The 15,498-nt window shown below is 39.6% G+C and overlaps 1 protein-coding gene across 10 annotated transcripts in view; it reads right to left on the bottom strand.

Moving 5' to 3' along the window:
* The window catches only part of Akap9 (A-kinase anchoring protein 9), a 130,390-nt gene extending 116,267 nt beyond the window's left edge, over positions 1 to 14,123 (bottom strand). For 8 of the 10 annotated variants that reach the window (XM_069996457.1, XM_069996460.1, XM_069996459.1 and 5 more), the window contains exon 1: positions 13,438 to 13,699. In XM_069996457.1, the coding sequence (XP_069852558.1) occupies positions 13,438 to 13,485 (48 nt within the window). In that variant the 5' untranslated portion in view covers positions 13,486 to 13,699. Of the gene's footprint in view, positions 1 to 13,437; positions 13,700 to 14,104 lie in introns of those variants that run through there. The other 2 variants (XM_069996454.1, XM_069996453.1) reach the window with 2 other exon arrangements.
* Between the last annotated feature and the right edge of the window lie 1,375 nt (positions 14,124 to 15,498).

The raw sequence follows: 15,498 nt of genomic DNA, 5'->3' as shown, positions 1-15,498 counted from the left end.
ACAATGTACAGAATAAAAATCAACTTCCTTTAAATGAGATTCAAGGATATTCAAGATGGAGCCCTGGCCTACTCCATTACCCTCATCCCTTACTACACTCTACTTCTAACTTCATACTCCAATACTACCACTCTGGTATACCTTCCACCCAGGAAGTTAAACTGTGACACTTCTGTACTTCACTTACGCTGTCTTATTCTCCCTAGAATGACTAAACACATTCAAGAGAAGGGCTAGTTCTTCCCCCTACTTTAAGGCTTCCCTGTATACCCATCAAGAAAGCCTCTTCTGTCAAATAGTCAGATATCCCTCCTGTTTTTCAGACAGAATCATATTAAGCCTCTATTTGTAACTGTTTATGATTCTGTCTACTATCTAGATAACACTTGTGTTCAGCAGAATCCCTGTCTTTCATATCCTGCAACTTCATTGTGAATATTTAACTTATTTTGTGATTAACTTCCTACTCTATTAGGATATGAAAATATCAGAGGCAGGGATGTGATTCTTGTCCAAATTCCCATTGACTGCAGAGTAGAAGCTCAAATAAATGGTTAACAAATCTGGGATTTGTTCTGAAAGACTGAAAGAACTGAGTAATAAAAAGAAAGGTAAATTTAATCCAGTGACAATGTACAGAACCAACTGGAAAAGATGAATTGAGGCAAGAAAACCAGAAAGAAAGCGAGGTGGGACTTATTTTATTTGGTTATAGTGTGAGAAAAGAAAGCAAAGGCTAAATGTGAGGCAAAATTTGAATTAAAAAAGCAATGAGATTTGGGATAATTGTGCACAAGACAGGAAAATAATCACAGAATGATTCAAAGAAATTTTTTTATTCTAAGTATAAACTGTACCCAGAAAATATGATGACACATAAGATAGAAAGAAAAAACTTACAATATTAAAAAATTAAATCTAGAATCAAGGGGAAAGATACTGACTCTTCTGCCATTTGATTAAAACCCTGAAACCTATTTAAATCTTACTTTATTTCACCTTTCATTTCATGAATATGTACATATTTTACACACTTCTCAACCAACAAATATTCCTTTTTCTCAATCTTTGTCTTAAGAATTGTTACTGGAAAGGGAGGATTGAGAGTGATAAGAGTAATAGAGGAGTAAGTATACAATGTGGAAATATCATAATGTAATTAATATGTTTTAATAAAAGTGATCCTATACAGGATGTATATAATTTTTAGCTAAGCCTCATTACTTCCTATAAGTCTCCCCTGTAGGCATTTGCTAATGAAGTTTTCCTTTTTAATTGTGAAAATACTGCACAGAGGAGTTACAATCACATGGGCAAGATAATGAGTACATTTCTTTGTTTTTATTATTATTTTTTTTTTGGGTCCAGTCGTGGGGCCTGAACTCGGCCTGGGCGCTGTCCCTCAGCTCTTCAGCTCAAGGCTAACGCTCTACCACTTGAGCCACAGTGCCACTTCCGGCTTTTTTTCTTTTTGCTTATGTGGTGCTGAAGAATCGAACCCAGGGCCTCATGCATGCAAGGCAAGCGCTCTACCACTGAGCCACCTTCCCAGCCCCAATGAGTACATTTCTTATCAAGCATTGTAGCCTCCTCCTTTGTTTCCCCTTCCCATCACTTACCATTTCCCCCACCCACCCAAACCTCCTCCCCCTCAACCAAAGTTGTAAAGTTCGTTTTTGACATAATGACTTGTACATCTCATTGTTGCAACGGGTCTACCTGTATCCCTATTTAAACGATTTGTTTTTTTTCCCTTCCCCTCCACAAATTACACAGACATCAAATATCAAATACAGTGAAAGCAGGGGTTATACTGTGTGTGTGTGGGGGTAACATACAAAGCAACAAAGAAATAATCTTATAAATGTGTTAGAAACAATGGCATGAAAAAAACCATTTGAATGCCTATCTTAGGGTTCATTTCCCTAATATCAACTTATCTGACCCTTTTCTGCTTGACTCAGACATATACTAGTTATTGCAAATAAGGGAAACCATGGGACCTATGTTTCTTTGGGCCTGGCTTACTTCACTTAATATAATTTTTTCCAAGTCTTTCCATTTCCTAACAAATGGGGCAATGTCATTCTTTCTGATGGAGGCATAGAATTCCATTGTGTATATATACCACATTTTCTCAATCCATTCATCTACTGAGAGGCATCTGGGTTGGTTCCATATCTTAGCTATGGTAAATAATGCTGCAATAAACATAGTCATGCTGGTAGCTTTAGTGTGGTCTTGTTTGTAAACATTTGGGTAAATGCCCAAAAGTGGGATTGCTGGGTCATAGGGGAGCTCTATGTGGAGTCTTTTGAGGAACCTCCATCCTGCTTTCCAAAGTGGTTGAACAAGTTTACACTCCCTCCAACAATGCAGTAAGGTTCCCTTCTGTCCACATCCCATCCAGCATCTGTTGTTATTAGAGTCCTTGATTATAGCCATTCTAACTGGGGTGGGATGTTATCTCAATGTTGTTTTGATTTGCCTAATGAGGTTTTTCTACATTTTCTTAGACTTGTTCTTTAGAACATCAAATAATTTATTTGACTCTTAAGAAATAAGTCAAATGTATATGAAATGTAACTATATCCATATACACTCAACAGAACATAAATGGTATGGGAACTAACTGAAATTACTTCTCCATACCTATTGCAATCTCCTACCCTTCCCTCTCACACTTTCACAATTGTTCATGATACATGTAGAAAAGTAATATTTTAGTTATAATTGGTCCCTGACCTTGTCTCTCCTGTAGAAACAATAAAACAATGCCAACTTAAATAAAAGCGAGACCCCAAGGAATAAATACAACCTAATCACAGAGCCCACAATAAAAGCAATAAAGAATTTTATGGCGTATTCAGTAGCAAAAACTGAAAAGAGATTCAAGGTTGTATGCTGTGATTTTTTTTAATTGACAGCAATTAGTTGTATAAGGTTGTTTTATTTTAGCATGTCCACATAACCAGAATCACCTGTTCCATCACTTTCCCTCATCTGACCTTCCCTCTTCCCAATTTAGCCTCAACAAGCTTCACATCAAAATATTTGATGTGTGCACATGTATTAAAATGGTTTAATACATGTGCACACATCAAATATTTTGATCATATTCACATTCATTTCCCCCCCTTTCTCCCTGCTCCTACCTACACCTCATTGCTCCTACCCACACCTCAGACAGAGCACGTTTCACTTTTCTCATATTCATTTTTGCTAAAGTGCATGTTAATTATTCAAAAGGGCTTCACTGTGGTATTTCATACATATTCAGACAGTAATTTAATCAGACTGGCCCCTTGCTTACTCCTACTTTCCCCAACCCCACTATCCTTGTAGTTCAATTGCTTCCAGTTAGCTTTGTTCTGCCATGTGCATTCACAGATGCAGTGTATTTTGATACTGTTCACCCTTACTTCTTTTATTTTATTTTTATTGTTTTTGGTGGTGGTGGTTTGGGGCTTGAATTTGGGGCCTGCGCACTGTCCCTGAGCTTATTTTCCTCAACACTAGTTCTCTACCAACTGAACCACAGCTCCACTTCCAGCTTTTTTCTTTTTTTCTTCTGAGGGGAAAATTTTTTGGAGATAAGACTCTTGTGGAATTTTCTGATCAAGGGTAAGGGGAGGTAGCTTTGAATTGTGATCCTCAGGTCTCAGCCTCTTGGGTAGTCAGGACTACAGGCGTGAGCCACCAGCCCCTGGCTTCATTCCCACTTCTTACTGTTAGTTTTTCAGAGAACTGTAAGTTAGACAATTGATTAATACAATTTATTATAAACTCAAATCTCTAAAAGTTTGTACAACAAAGCTTACTGTAGTCCCAAAAAGACAAAATAACTTTCAAGCTTTAAGAAATCATCTCTTGAAAAGAAGTTAAAAATAATAGCATAAACACGAAGTCCCTAGACTTAGAGAACGTTAAATGACATAAACATCTGTGAATCTTAACCCACAAAAGCAACTAAACCCAAAAGCAACTAAAAAACATTGCTCAACAAAAAGGATGAATGAATTCTACACAGAAAATCTACAGATTTAAATAAATAATCTGGCACTACTACTAGAGCAATGCTAAATTTTTGAACAGTCAGTATTTGTTAATAATGTTCAGCCCATGTGTAACTCAATCAAAGCTTTATGTTCCTTGATAGGCAGTTAAGTAACCAAAACTGTCTTTTGTAACAAGCACCAAAATAAGTAACAGAGGAGTATTACAACAAAACTATCTTACATTGGTGAAACAAACATATGGATTATTGTGTTCACATATAAAAATACAAGACCTTTTCATTACTTAAGACTAAGGTTTGTTTTTTATGCCCCACAGTACATATGGATTGGTAATGATCAAACTAAAAATCCAAAAGCTGTTCCTTGGACCAACTAAATGCACTTGTAGGGAACTCAATGACTCACTAGCCAACATAGAAATCAAATTTTAGCATGATGCTCTAATCAAATTACCTATATTCAAAGGAAGTAACAGTTTACATTTTAATAAGCCCAGAAAAATAATCAAACTAGAAATTCATGTTCCTGCCTGCTTTGTTCTTGCACACAAGCAAGTTTCCATATACATATAAATGTTGATTATATATATGTAATATACAATATTACATTTAATATGTATGTAAATAGTATGTAAAACAAGCTGGTAACAGCACAATCAAAAATGGGCAAAAGACTCAGCAAGATATTTCCCTAAAGGCTAAGAATGCACCTGAAATGGAAATGATCAACAAGTACATGAAAAGATGCTCAATAACATTAATCATCAGGGAAATGCAAACTAAAGCCACAATAAGATTACCTACCAGGGTGCCTATGAGAAAAAAAGGAAAACACAAATGTTGGTGAGATAGGAAGAAACTGGAATCCTTATGCATTGCCAAAGTGAAGCAAAATGGTACAGCCAGAGTGGAAAACAATTCGGTGATTCCTCAAAAAGTTAAAAGTTAGCATATGATCCAGGTATATATGCCAATAATGAAAACAGGTACTCAAATATTTGTACACAAATGTTCATGACAGCATTATTCATGATAGTTACAAGGTAGAAACCACTTAAATGCCTATTGATGAATAAAAATATAAACAATTTCTGGTATATAGGCACATAGGAATATTATTTAATCAAAAGAAGGCATGAAGTATTGATACATGCTACAACTCTGGTGAGCCTCAAACACATTATATTAACGGAAAGCAGCCACACCCACAAAGTCATGTATTGAGTTAATCCATTTATGTGAATTATCTAGAATATGAAAATCCATAGAAACAAAGTAAATTGATAGTTGCTAGTAGATGAAGGGAGGAGGAAAAAATAGAAAGTGTCTGCAACACAGGGTTTTATTATGGGATAATAAATGTGTTTGGGACTATATAGAAGTGGTAGATGCATAATAAATATGCCACTCAAATGTTTGCTTTAAAATGCTTCATCTTTGTTATGTCTCACTTCAATTTAAAAACCATATAAAGCTAGCATGGAAAGAACTGAAAAAGTTCTCTAAAAACCAGCTGCTGGTGTTGCTACTAAGGAGGGTAAGACTTGAAGGATTACAGTTGGTAGATTCCATCTCCAAATTAACCAGCAAAAAGTTGGATTTAGAGCCATAGCTCAAGTGGTAGAGCACCAATTGTGAACAAGAAAGCCTTTTAAGAGTATGAGGCCCTGACATTTACCCAAACAATCACAAACAAGGCTATACTAACGCTACCAGCACAGCTATGTTTATCGCAACATTATTTACCATAGCTAAGATATGAAAACAACCCAGATGCCCCTCGTAGATGAATGGATCAAAAAAATGTCACACACACACACACACACACACACACACACACACACACACACACACACACACACACACACACACACACACACACACACAAATGGAATCCTATGCCTCTATCAGAAAGAATGACACCACCCCATTTGTCAGGAAACGGAAAGACTAGGAAAAAATTATATTAAGCAAAGTAAGCCAGGCCCAAAGAAATATAAGTCCCATGGTTTCCCTTATTTGCAATAAGTAGTATATGTCTAGGACAAGCAGAAAAGGTCAAAAGCTATGTACATATGACCATATAAAATGATGCTAAGCGAATAAACCCCAAGATAGGGACACAAGAGGGTTTATCTTTCTTGCTTGGTTTTAATGTACTTATCATGTACTATGTGATTTTTTTTTGTCTCTTTTATTTGTTCTTCCCCCATGGTATAACCCCTGTTTTCACTGCATTTGATTCCGGTGCCCTGCATCTTGTATATACTTTTTTTTTAATTTGGAGAGGTAAAGGGAAAAAACAAAATGTTGAAATAAAGATACAGGATGACCCATTGTAACAATGAGATGTACAAGACACTACATTGAAAACGAACTTTACAACTTCAGCGTGGGGGGGGGGAGGGAGAAGCTGGGGAGGTGAGGAGGGAAGGGATGGTAGGGGAAAAACAAAGGAGGAGGTAACAATGCTCTATAGGAAATGTACTCATTACTTTACTCGTAACTGTAACCCTTCTGTACAGTATTTTTACAATAAAAAATATATATATATATGAGGCCCTGAGTTAGAGCACCAGTATGAACAAACTTACCAAAAAAAAAAAAAAAACTTTCTACCATTATCCCACTTATCCTTCAAAACACAGATTACATTCCACATACTGTGATAGTATTATTCCCAGACAATAAGAACTTGTAATGACTTAAATAAATGCTTGCTAAGTAAAAATCCATAGTTGCAGTTGTAGGCGTTCAAAAATGTTCACTGACCAAATGAGAAAAATAAATGTCCAAGAATCCTAGTGCCTTTTCTGCTAGATTAAATTCATTCTCTTTCATACACCCAAATTCTCTCTCTCTCACTCTCACTCTCTCTCTCTCTCACACACACACACACACACGTTTAAAATAATATTCAATAAACTTCTAAATTTTCAGTAGCATTTCCAAATTAAAGTTTTTAAAGAAACACTACACAGAATGTCCAATTTTAGAGGAATATTATTGAGAAATAAATATAATGTCCTTTACCAATAATATTTAGCAATTTATCATAAGAACTTTCTCTAGCTGCAATACAAGAAAGCATTTGCTTACATTTTAATAATCAGTAGCAGTTAAAGATGAGCTTGCACTACAACTCTTTTTACAAAAGTAAGCTACAGTTTAGTTTGGATCCAATTTTTGCCCCAGTCCTGTAACAGTCCAATTTCTTAGATTTATCCCATTTTTACTGACTACATTTTTTCAGCTTTTTGTTTTCTTGACAGAAGAACCTCCTTGTTGAATGATCACACACAGAAAAGCAGCAGCAAAGGAAGATGGAATATATCTAAGAGACTGAACAATGATAAGAGTAAGACAGAAGTTTTCAAACAAAACCATGACTTCTCAGCTCATATAGCTGCATTTTTTTAATTTGCCTCAGGGACCTTTCTCTAAATACATTTCAAGAAGTCTGTTCTGTTCATTCTTTCCTCCATCTTATCTCTCTAGACACGTCTTGTTTGGTTTTATTTTCAGCAAAGTCTCAAGGTCATAAGTTGGTTTTAAGACATTGCACCAGAATATACAAATGCTGAGAAGCATCAAACTGCGGCATCTACTTTGAAAGCTATTTTTAGATCAGTCACACCTAAGTATAAAACCTAGAAGGCTTAAAAGAAAACAAGGAGGGAGAACAGTAACATAGCTGTGGGTAGTGTATCTGAAAAATGCAAAGTACAATTTCACACTATAACTTTGGCTACTATGGTGGAAGCAGGAATTGAAAAGTCTTGTCTAGTAGCTTACACAAAAACACTGTCCTTTTCACATACAACTGGCACAACTGTTCAAACTGCAAACAATGGAAAAACAAATCAGATAATTACGTTAAAGATGTAGAAGGCAATTTTAGTTATTCAATAAATAATGTCAATTATATAAAATCCCGACTAGCTGGTGTAAAATTTTGGATTTTGCTGTTAGAAGGAGATTATATAGTTTATATAATTTATGGGAAAAACTTTATACTAATATACAACGGTCCTCTAGTTTTGCCCACTAATACTAATGTTTATATAACCATGAATAACTTGGAAAAAAATGAAGTGGAGTTGGTTTAATAGAAAGACAGCCTATCTAGAACCATCCCTGATAGCATGTTGTAAATGGGATCACTCTAGCTCTGAAATGATACTTAACAATATATAAATGTCTTGCTGCTGCAGGTATCAGGCAGGTATGTGCAACATCATACTAAGGACATAGCTGAGGCCTCAATAGGAAACTACAGCACCACCAAACAACAGAAAAACTAAAGACATAAAACTCATTCCATTGTGCTCCAAAGGTCTTTGATTTTTACAAATCTCTCTTAACCTCAGTTTCTGAGTTATTTGGTCAGAAAATCTAAAACTGCAAGTAAGGTTGGTTTTAGTGATGCACTTTAGCCAGGGCTAAAAGATAGCAAGACTCCCCCATTTCAACAAACAAGCAGAGTCTAGTGGAAAACAGTTGTAATACCAGCCACTCAGGAGCTAGAGATCAGAATGATCGCAGCCTAAAGCCAGCACCTGGCAAAAAGCTTAAGACCTTATTTGAAAAATAACTAAACCAAACAGTGGGTTGGAGGTGTGGCTCAAGTGGATTGTCTGCCTAGAAAGAATAATCCCAGTGCCACCAAAAAGAAACAACAAAAAATAGATAAATTGACAAGGAGAGGAAAAGGCAAAGTGAAAAGGAACAGGGTTACATAAGAACTGACAGCAAGGCAAGGATAAGAATGACAAAACTAAAAGGAGATCTATAAATGTCTAATAATTTACTCTGAAGTGTATCAAGCAAGCAATCCTGGAGGAAGAATTACAGCTTCAGGACATCATTGAAATAGGATATCTGGTTATTTTGTTCCTCCTGTTCTTTTCTATTATTGTCATTTAAAAAAAAATACAGAGAAGCCCAGAGTTCAAGCCCCAAACTGACCCCAACCAAAACATTAAAAAATAAAAAACACAGATTCTTAATAATTCTATTATTTTGAAATATAACATCTGAATAATTGGCCTGATCATAAAAGATCTATAACCTACTTCCCAAAGATAACTACCATTTATAAATGTACCAGAAATATACATTTTTAGGTGTCTTCACATGTTAAAATGTGTGCAGAACCTTTTCATTTCATTTTTATTTATTTTTCAAATCTTGGGGCTTGAGCTCACAATATAGGCACAGTCCCTGAACTTTTCTGTGCAAGGCTAACACTTGAGCCACAGTTTCATATTCAGCTTTTGGGTGGTAAATTAAGATAAGAGTGTCATAGGCTTTCCTGCCTGGTCTGACTTTGATTCTCAGATTTCAGCCTCCTGAGTAGTTAGGATTACAGGCATGAGACACCAGTGCTGAGCTTTGTGTTTTTTTAACCTGACATTTTCCAACTCAAAAAGTTTTTGCAAGCTGGGCGCTGATGGTTCACGCCTGTAATCCTAGCTCCTCAGGAGGCTGAGATCTAAGAATTGTGGTTCAAAGCCAGCCGGGGCAGGAAAGTCCGTGAGACTCTTATCTCCAATAAACCACTAGAAAACCAGAAGTGGCGCTGTGGCTCAAGCAGTAGAGCACTCTCCTTGAGCTGAAGAGCGCAGGGACAGCGCCCAGGCCCAGAGTTCAAACCTCACGACCAACCAAAAAAAAAAAAAAGTTTTTGCAGAATGATCTCAACAGCTAAATATTATTATTTGTTCTATTATTACATATTTTTGGTTGGTATAAAGTATTTAATAACATAAGCTATACTGTATATACAAGCTTTTTTTTAAAATGATCATTTATGAGGTCTAGGTAAAATAAAATTTTCATTGGAACAGTTTATCAATTACCAAGAACAGAAGTAAACAGTTGTGGTTATCAAATACAATAAAGTTTAATGAGCAAATAAGATTTAGAGAACCAAGTCTAAATAATTTTGGAAACTGCTTCTGATATCAATATGAAATTCCTAATTAACATTCTGAATTCTATTTTAAAATTATACTGTTATTAAATTATAACCATTCCAGTAAAATCAGTACCCATGATGGACTCAAGTCAATCTGCTCATTCATTCAATAGGCAAAGATTTACTGAATAACTATTACCTGACAGACATGATGCTAGACTGCATTGATCTTAACACTAAAGCCTTCTTTGCACAGTGTTCTAGAAAACAAGGTGGAAGCATTAAAACTATTTTAACAATAAGTGAAAACAATAACCCCAAATCCCACTACGCTTTACTCTCCCTATACTGATTGTCCAATGCCTGTCTCTCCCACTATAACTGAGTAACTAGAAAGAAGAAACATAGGGCAGCTTCTCTCCATTTCCAGGTCTTGATAAAATAGGAACACAATACAGGTTTGCTGAACTACTTTTTTAAATATTTTGGTGTTGAGGACAGAATCCAGGGCTTTTCACCCTATAGCACACAGCTACACCCTCAGCCTCAGAATAAAACTTACAATACAGTTTTTCAGTCCCAACTGAAATGTATGTATGCTTATACAAAGAAAATAATGTATCACTACTTTTATTTATTTTTATTGTTATTATAAAGGTGATAAACAGAGAGGTACAGTTCCATAAATCAGGAAATGTTATATTTCTTTTTGGACAATGTCACCACTTCCTTTGCTCTCTCCCAGCTTTTCCCTCCCATCCCCATCCACAAGTTGTACAGTTTATTTTCAACATAGTGTCTCAGTACTACTGCTGCATTTGTTCACCCTCTGTCCCTCCAGTTATGTGCTCTCATTTGCTTCCCCAAGACTGATAAACAACAAAAAGAATACAAAACGAAAAAAGCTCTCTTGTTTCCATTTCCTGGAGTTCATTTTGATAAATATTATTTTATATAATCAGAGGCACATTGGCCACTTTTTCTTTTTGGACACAGGCTTGATCTTGGAATGTAGTCCAAGCTGGACTCGCCATTCCAATGATGCAGCCTCCTGAATGCTGGGATTATGGGCCTGTCCCACCATGGTGGGCTCCTAATATATATATATATATATATATATATATATATATACACATTTTTTTTTTTTGGTGATGGGGCTTGAATTCTGGGTTTGGGCACTGTCCCTGCGCTCTTCAGCTCAAGGCAAGTGCTCTACTGCTTGAGCCACAGCACCACTTCTGGTTTTCTAGTGGTTTATTGGAGATGAGAGTCTCACAGACTTTCCTGCCTGGGCTGGCTTTGAATAGTGATCCTCAGATCTCAGCCTCCTGAGTAGCTAGGATTATAGGCGTGAGCCACCGGCCCCTGGCCAGCTATTATTTTTAACTATGCTGTTTTCACTCTATTTCCCACATTCCTATCAATTTTCATAAACTTATGACTTTATAATTTTCCATAGTACTTACACAACTTATGATTATTCTCAAGTTGTCTTTAAAAGCTATTGAGTGTTATATTGTATAGTTAATACTGGAGCAAATATACCTTGCTTTACAAGTTGTACAAACTTATTTTTCACTGGAAAAAAAAAACCTCAATTATAGAAGAAAGTGTGTGTGTGTGTGTGTGTGTGTGTGTGTGTGTGTGTGTGTGTGTGTGTGTGTGTGTGTGTGTGTGTGTGTGTGTGTGTGTGTGTGTGTGTGTGTGTGTGTGTGTGTGTGTGTGTGTGTGTGTGTGTACTGGTATTGAGGCTTGAACCCAGTGCCTTGCTCAGCTTCTTTTTTTGGTTCATAGCTGACACTCTTCAACACGGGCCAAGCTTCCAGTTTTGGTTGGTTAATTGGAGGTAAGTCTCATGGATTTGGGAAGTGTGACACTAATGGAATTCCTATTTCAAGTAACTAGGATTATAGGCATGAGCCACCTCAGCCCAGCCCACTAGGGACAATTCTGAAAGACTAAGTAATACACATATAAGGAAACTAAAATTCTATTTTTTCCAAATCAGGTACTCATGGCAAGCAATTCAATCATGAAATATGTCTGTCTAAATTGAACCCTATGTAGTAGCCTGTGTAATAGGATATACATTTAGGAAGGGCACACTTAGGGGTGAGTAGTAAGTATTATGAGATAACAAATGAGGCATCTCATGAGAACTTCAGTGCACTTATTGATGGGGCGCACACTATGCTTGGAATTCTGTGCATGCACATGATTTGCACAAATTTAAGCAACAGGGCTTCAGAAAATGCCCTGATTCACTTTCCTGTTTATGGCTGTTTAAAAAAAAAATCCACCTGGCTACATGGAAAAGCCAATTCTATTTTAGAAATAGGAAGTTAACGTACATATTCTTTTAACAAACTTGCATTGGATACATCTACTACTACATATCTGCAGTATGGCCCATATTTATTACTGAAACCACTGGGCTGGTTTCCTTTGTTTCTGTGTGGAGAGTGGGAAAGACAGAGAGGTAAAACAGTTAATATAATTAAAAACTGTGGTCCAAGGATGATTGCTAACAATTAGTTTTTTAAAAGACAACATGACCTATAAGAGGTAATTTCATTGTTGGGGCCTTCGGGGCTGACCAGAGGACAGGCTCAAACAAGTAATTATGTTTAAAAGAAATAGGCTATTCAATTTATATTTCTGTCTAGGTCACGTTTTTTAATGACACCCACTGAAGAACGGTAGTGTCTAATTCCTTATTGTTTGCTTTACAGCATTTTACACACACAGACACACACACGCGCACACACACACCGAGCTCACACATACAACAAATAAACCACCAAAGCAGATTCTACAAGTATTGCCTGCTACGTGGAACCTTTCTGTCCCCCAAGTTCCAACCCAGCAGAGCAGGCTACAAAAGCGTGTGCCATGACAACACAAAAACCAACAACAACAACAAAAAAACCCACCACGAAGCCACCAGACAAAAACAGCCCTCCGACAGGCATACAAAGACCAGCTTCGGAGGACGCCGCGGACAGGCCAAGTTCTCCACGGGCACTTGTGGCCGCCGCCGACCGCTGGCGAGCCAGCTGTCACGGGCCTGTCACACACTCACTCGGGAGAGCCGGCGAGCCGCGGGGCCGGGCCGGCCGCGGCGCACAGCCCCCCGCGGGGAGAAGACCAGCCCAAATCCCGCCCTGGAAAACCCGCACAAAGCCGCCGCCGCCGCCGCCGCCACCCGGGAAAAAGGACCGACAGGCCCCTGAGGAGCGGCTCCCGGCCACCACAAGGGCTTTCTCCGGCCATTTACGGGAGCGGGGTCGCACGGTCTCGGCAGTGTCCCGGGCCAGGCAGGGGCGCCCGGCTGCTCCCCTCGGGAAAAGCGGGGCAGACGCCGCGGCCCCACCTCCCTCCGGGCCCGGGCCGCGCGTGGCGGGGGGGGGGGGGCGTCGGAACCCCGCTCGCCGGGCCTCCTCCCACCGGTCCCGGCCACCGCCTCCCGCCGCGGGCCGCTGACCCGGGACTCTCCTACCTTCGCCTTGCCGGCCTCCAGCTTCTTCTGTCTCTCCTCGTCCTCCATGGCTTCTGCGGAGTGGGCGGGGAAAGAGTCGGGGAGGGTCGGGTGGGAAGGAGAGAGCGGTTCAGATAGAGGAGGAGGCAGGCTTTGCGGCCCGGGGCGCAGGGCCCGGCCGGCGATCCTCCCCCTCCCGTGGAACCAGTGCGCGCTCACGGGCTAATCGTCCCGGTGTGCACGGGCCGCGCCGTCACCGCCGCCATCTTCGTCTCCACGTAAACACACGGCGGGGCGGGGGAGGGGACGTCACTTCGCGCAGCCGCTGCCGCAGGCAGGCCTCGACGCGCCTGGCAGGTGCGCTGGAGGCCCCGCCCCCGGGAACTAAGCCCCGCCCGTGGCCCCGCCTCCTCCGGGACTCGGGCCCGCCCCAGCTAGGATCAGGATCCGCCCCTGCCCCCCCAACACACACACACACACTCTCTCTCTCTCTCTCTCTGTCTCTCTCTCTCTGTCTCTCTCTCTCTCCTCTCTCTCTGTCTCTCTGTCTCTCTGTCTCTCTGTCTCTCCCTCTCTCTCTCTCTCTCTCTCTCTCTCTCTCTCTCTCTCTCTCTCTCTCTCGCTCGCTCTCGCTCTCTCTCTCTTCCCCCCCTCCCCTCTCTTCCTGGCCTGCCTGTCATTCACCTACCGTCTCAGGGATTCAGGGCACCTAAAGCATTTTTTTTTAATCAAATTACAGAAATCTCAGACGCCTAAGGGTGAGAATGGTGAGCGCTGAAAAGACTAATGGAAAAAATGCCTGGAGGGAGGAGTCCTTTTCAGCCTAGCTTGACTAAGCCCCTCCCTAAACCCCCATCTCAGCTGCATCCTTCAAGGCCTACCTACGAGCTTACCACCAGATAGATAGCTTTACTGAACTCTTTGTTCCAGTGCACATGCTCCTGCCACTCCTGGAGCTATGGTGTTCTGAAAGAAGCCTGAACTTGAGAATTTACCACGGAGACAAAAGCTGGTCTACATTAGCTTTCTAGCTTTAATGAGCTTAAAAACAGTTACTCTTCCTCTCTGATCTTACCTAGGATTTTCGGAAGGATTGTTAATATGTATGATTGACCCTAGCATGTTAAAACATCTGAGTTAATGACAGTTTTATTTCCCCTTGTGTTTCCTTTGTGTCCCTGGATGATTTTTTAATTGTGTGAGTCTTGGTTCAGCTCATACATCAGGACTCTCAGCTCAGGATTCCCAGCTCCTTGGTGGCATACATCATACCTATCTTGACATTAATGTAGTGATGTAGCACACTGTCCTAAATTTGTAGTAGTAAATTTGTTGGATAGATTTGAGCCAGGTTTATAAATTGAACAATGCTATGCTATCTTATCTTTCTAATCCTCATCTGCTCTCTCAGTACATCCTTTATCATCCACTCTCAAACCCATTCCTGGGCTGAGCTACACATTTTAATGTCATACTGTTTCTCCTTGGTTTTAAGCTAGGTTGAACTAAAGGACTGGGAGGTGAAAACTAAAATAGGATTTAGAATAGTTGGATTTAGGGGCTGGGAAGGTGGCTCAGTGGTAGAGTGCTTATCTTGCATGCATGAGGTCCTGGGTTCGATTCCTCAGCACCACATAAGAAAAAGGAAAAAGCCGGAAGTGGCGCTGTGGCTCAAGTGGTAGAGCGCTAGCCTTGAGCTGAAGAGCTGAGGGACAGCACCCAGGCCCAGAGTTCAGGCCCCACGACCGGACCCCCCCCCAAAAAAGTTAGATTTAAAAAGAAATAGGGACAGACTAAAACCTTGACTATAAGCCAAAATCTAATTCCAATAGCCCCCAATTCAGAAATCATAGATTTAAGAATTTTTCTTCTCTCAAGCTCACTATTACATGCAAATTGTACCAACTAGAAACAACCAAGTACAAATTGTCCCGTTATCCCAATTTGAACCGGATACTGAGTGAGATTAGACATCTTATCACAGGAATAAAAGAATTGAGATCAAAAAAAGAAGAAGTGATTTACTCACTTATCAAGGTAAACAGAGTTAGGACTAGTTAAGACTGATTGTCTAAGAGGAGG

The sequence above is a fragment of the Dipodomys merriami genome, unplaced genomic scaffold (assembly GCF_024711535.1).
Source record: "Dipodomys merriami isolate MVZ:Mamm:240054 unplaced genomic scaffold, mDipMer1.0.p SCAF_5, whole genome shotgun sequence".
Lineage (NCBI taxonomy): Eukaryota > Metazoa > Chordata > Mammalia > Rodentia > Heteromyidae > Dipodomys > Dipodomys merriami.
This window is presented reverse-complemented; position numbering and strand designations above follow the sequence as displayed.